This window comes from Cyphomyrmex costatus, unplaced genomic scaffold (assembly GCF_001594065.2).
Source record: "Cyphomyrmex costatus isolate MS0001 unplaced genomic scaffold, Ccosl1.0 scaffold50, whole genome shotgun sequence".
In the NCBI taxonomy this organism is placed as follows: Eukaryota; Metazoa; Arthropoda; class Insecta; order Hymenoptera; family Formicidae; genus Cyphomyrmex; species Cyphomyrmex costatus.
The window spans coordinates 217,949-222,085 of NW_017279268.1; the positions used below are offsets into that span (position 1 = coordinate 217,949).

A 4,137-nucleotide genomic window follows, 5' to 3' on the forward strand; every position below is an offset into this window, starting at 1 on the left:
TAATCAGTTACTTTTCGTGGTAATATATTATTACAATTTAAATCGTGATAGTAATGCGATAGTTTTAAATATACGTCATATCGGTCAGCAGTCGGTAATGTATTTAAAATAATAATTTTACTTAATATGTATTTATGACTGCTCGGTTTATCGGTGAACCGGGTAAGGGGGGGACGTGCGTCTAGCGTCCGCCCTTCAAAATCAAAACAATCCCAAGGCAGCTTTCACTAACCGTCTAATATTAACGCAATGATTTTAGAATAACATATTTATTCTTTATTATTCGTTAACGCGATTGCATATTACAAAACAAAGTTATTAAATAAATGTAAAACAGTTGATATTGTTCTGCGCGCGGAGCGGTGAGGTGAGGAGAATAGCGAAAGCTAGACGAAGGCGATTCGAAAATCAGCTGAAAGTTACATTTGCCCAACCCTTCCCACCTCATCTTACCGCGTGCAGTCCAAATGCTCCACGATGATCGAATGGCATTGTTCTACGCGCGGAGCGGTGAGGTGAGGGGGACAGCGAAAACTACACGTAAACTATTCGAAAATCAACCGAAAATTGCACTGTCCCCTCACCACACCGCACCGTGTACATTCGAAACACCGTGACAGTCGAATGGCATTGTTCTACGCGCGGAGCGGTGAGGTGAGGGGGATAGCGAAAGCGTATATTATGATTATTTATCTCTGAAATTTTGTAGTATGTGCGCAATATAAACTGTTGAAAAAGAGGTAATTCACATCAAGCTAATTATCGACTACTGATATGATTAGATTCAGTTAGATGGCTCTATCAAAGCGATAGTCTACCCACGTAACACACCAGCGCGTGTAAAGCGCTTTCGAAGCGCTGTTCAGATTGCACCTCCCAAAAGTGCTGTTAATTATGCACTTTTATTACATGCGGCTAATTTCAAGTCTTGATTAAGAAATGAACATGCGCGTAAAAAGCGCTTTAAAAGCGCTCGCTCTTCCTTTACTGCACATGAAAAGTGCAGTAAATGTGCTATAAAACTGTATTTATTTTGCGCTGATTATATGCGCTTATAATGCACTTTTCATAGTGGATTTTGAAAGCGCTTTTAAAGCGCTAAAAAGCTGCTGAAGTAATGCGACTGCATACGCGTTTTTTTAGCGCTTTTTAATCGCTAGTGTGCTACGTGGGTATACTCTATTGTAAAGGTTGAACATCGTTGTTAACACTTTACGTATGTTCACTTTGTACTGGCAACTTTAATAATTAATAATCAGTTACTTTTCGTGATAATATATTATTACAATTTGACTCGTGATAGTACTGCGATAGTTTTAAATATACGTCATATCGGTCAGCAGTCGGTAGTATTTAAAATAATAGTGTTATTTAATATGTATGTTAAAAAGTTGTAACGAAATACGGTGCAAAAGAAGGGTGGTGAGAGTGGGAGGAGGGGGAGGGGGAGAGGCGAGTGGAGGAGGTCTGGTGGGCCGAAGATGGTAGAGGCGCGAGTGAAAGGTGAGAGAGAATGTTAATAAGTTGTAATAACGAAAAAGAGTGAATTATGGCGAAAGAAAGGGGCGGTGGGGATGGGTGGCGGGTGTAGGGGTAAGGGCAGGGGAGAATGTCCAGTGAGTCGAAGATGGTAGAGGTGTGAGTGGAAGGTGAGAGAGGATGTTAAAATGTTGTAACAACGAAATATAGTGAAATACGGCGAAAGAGAGTGGCGTTAAATGTGGGTGGTAGGGGAAGGGGCGAGTGGAGGAGGTTCTGTGAGCCGAAGATGGTGGAGGTGCGAGATGGAGGTGCGAGTGAAAGGTGAGAGGATGTTGAAAAGTTTAAAAAGTTTAAAAATGCGGACAGAGAAAAAGGAGAAGAAGGAGAAGAAGGAGGCGTTTCTTAATTTTTCATTAAATTCACCACTTTTCGACCGCTTATATCTCCAGAACGGCTTGACCGATTTAAAATTTTTTTGGCTCAAATTACTCGTGGTGATGCCGCCTTCCAGGACATATAACGTTCGATTCAATTTTTATATTTTAATAGTTATGCACCTCCCAAAAATGGACTTTGATGGCTCGGGATAAGAGATTTGTAGCGTCTTACAATTTTTGAACATGGTCGGAGACGCTACCGCGTCTCCTGATATATATATATATATATACACTTAAATAAATTACAAAATATGCATATTTTATTTACATTCCTCTATAATAAAGTGTGTATATAAAGACCCTCAAATTATATATAAATGCAAACACACATAATACCTTATAAATATTATTAATTTAATTACTAAATTAATTGATAATATTTAATTTTCTCTCTATACATATTATAAATACTTTTAGACATGAACTAAATGACAGAATATGAAATTAGGGCATATGAAAGTAATAACGCTGTAATTATTGCGTGAGCTAAGGCTTTTATTTTATTATATGAGCTGCGTTCGGTAATAGCAAATCTGAGGCGTCGGAGTAATCTTATATTACAGCATATGTCACGTGCAATATAGAAAAAGAGCACTCCGACGCCTCAGATTTGCGTTGCCGAACGCAGCTATTATATTAATATTAAAAAATAATGAAAAAAATTGTATGTTTCGACTGGCTTTATTTGGGAGGATGTAACTTCTACATATCCATTACTGTTTTCATTTCGCTGAAGAGGACTTGAAAAAGAGTCGAAACGATTTTTTTCGTTATTATTTTTTAATATTGGTAATAAAGTAAAAGCCTTAGCGCTCACGAAATAATTATAGCGTTATTATTCTCATATGCCCTAATTTCATATTTGAATTTTCGGGGGCATTAGTATTATTATTTAAATGACAGAAGATCAAATCATTTTTCACAAATTAATATTATCAGTCATCAGTCGTTCTTTTGCGCATGTTCTTGTTACCGATTTTTCTTTTTTTAAAGGTAGTAGCTATTCTTTCATCGTCACTGTCACTTGTACTAATTTGTGTAATAGTTTTTTCTTTAAAAGTCCTTTGTAGTGGCGGCGGTGGTTCTATCTCCGTAAATGTAGGGAATTGTATTTGTTTTTGCTGTTTTGGCAATTGAAGATCCACTGGTTTCTTCTTGCTAAAATGTCAAACGTTTTTGCAATTATTTTAAGATTATATGAAAAAACATATAGGAAATTAATTAATCTTTGAGTGATCTAATCCTACTATAATACGATAAATGCGTATTTGTGTATTTGGAGTACAAATTAGTTCGGTCCGTTTTCCAAAAAATGATCGCCTCCAAAGGTGAGTCATTTTTTCGAGATGGAATTCGAAAATTGCCTGAGAGATGGGAAAAAGTAGTAGCCAGCAATGGACAATACTTTAATTAATCTATTCATTCATTTTGAGAGAAATAAATGTATTTTTAAACACAAAAAACAGACCGAACTGATTTGTACACCTAATATAATAGAGTTATATACATGTACAGGGTGTTGCAGATACATACTAGGCAGTACGACGGGTTGCGCGACAAATATTCCAGGGGCAGGCATGGTTCAGTAGATAAACATGGCGTGGCGTAGGTAATGACGGTGCGTGTATATCGACAAATTCAGGAGCGTACCAGACGTTATGACGAACTTAGTTACCTCTATGATCATGGAAAGGAGCCAAAACGACAATCAAAGATGAAAAATCAAGTTTAAAAAATGTTATATGATAGAACATTTTTCATATAAGAATTATATAAAGGGATATAATTAAACTCAAAATATTTTCATATATCCTTCTTTCTTTATATAAAATTAATGTCGACAAGAAAAAAAAATAATAATAATGAAAAAAGGTAATAAATGGAATAAAGACCGAATGACGGTTAAGCAAGATTTAGGTTGCTACAGTAATGTGTGAATTTTATTTACCACGTATGTAGTCTTCTTTAATCGCGCGCCGAAATATTTTCAGTCTTTTACAAACGCAACTCTGAATAACTACCGTAGTAATATCACTAGTTAAATTGACACGCAATCTAACAATATTTGATGCTTATAGCATCTTATAGGATCTTAATAATATGTTGAAAGACATATATTAAATTGTAATGATTTGTTATTAATTAATGTAAATTAAATTAACAATAAATCAAATTCTGTGAAAAATAAGATTGCGAAGAATATCACAAGTTGGCGTTT

General features: G+C 35.7%; 1 protein-coding gene across 1 annotated transcript in view; it reads right to left on the reverse strand.

The window, feature by feature from the left end:
• Window positions 1-2,538: 2,538 nt before the first annotated feature.
• LOC108778495 (WW domain-binding protein 4) overlaps window positions 2,539-4,137 on the reverse strand; it is a 29,817-nt gene continuing 28,218 nt past the window's right edge. The window contains exon 7 of the mRNA XM_018545700.1: window positions 2,539-3,077. Coding sequence (XP_018401202.1) covers window positions 2,855-3,077 — 223 coding nt within the window. The 3' untranslated portion in view covers window positions 2,539-2,854. The remainder of the gene's footprint in view (window positions 3,078-4,137) is intronic.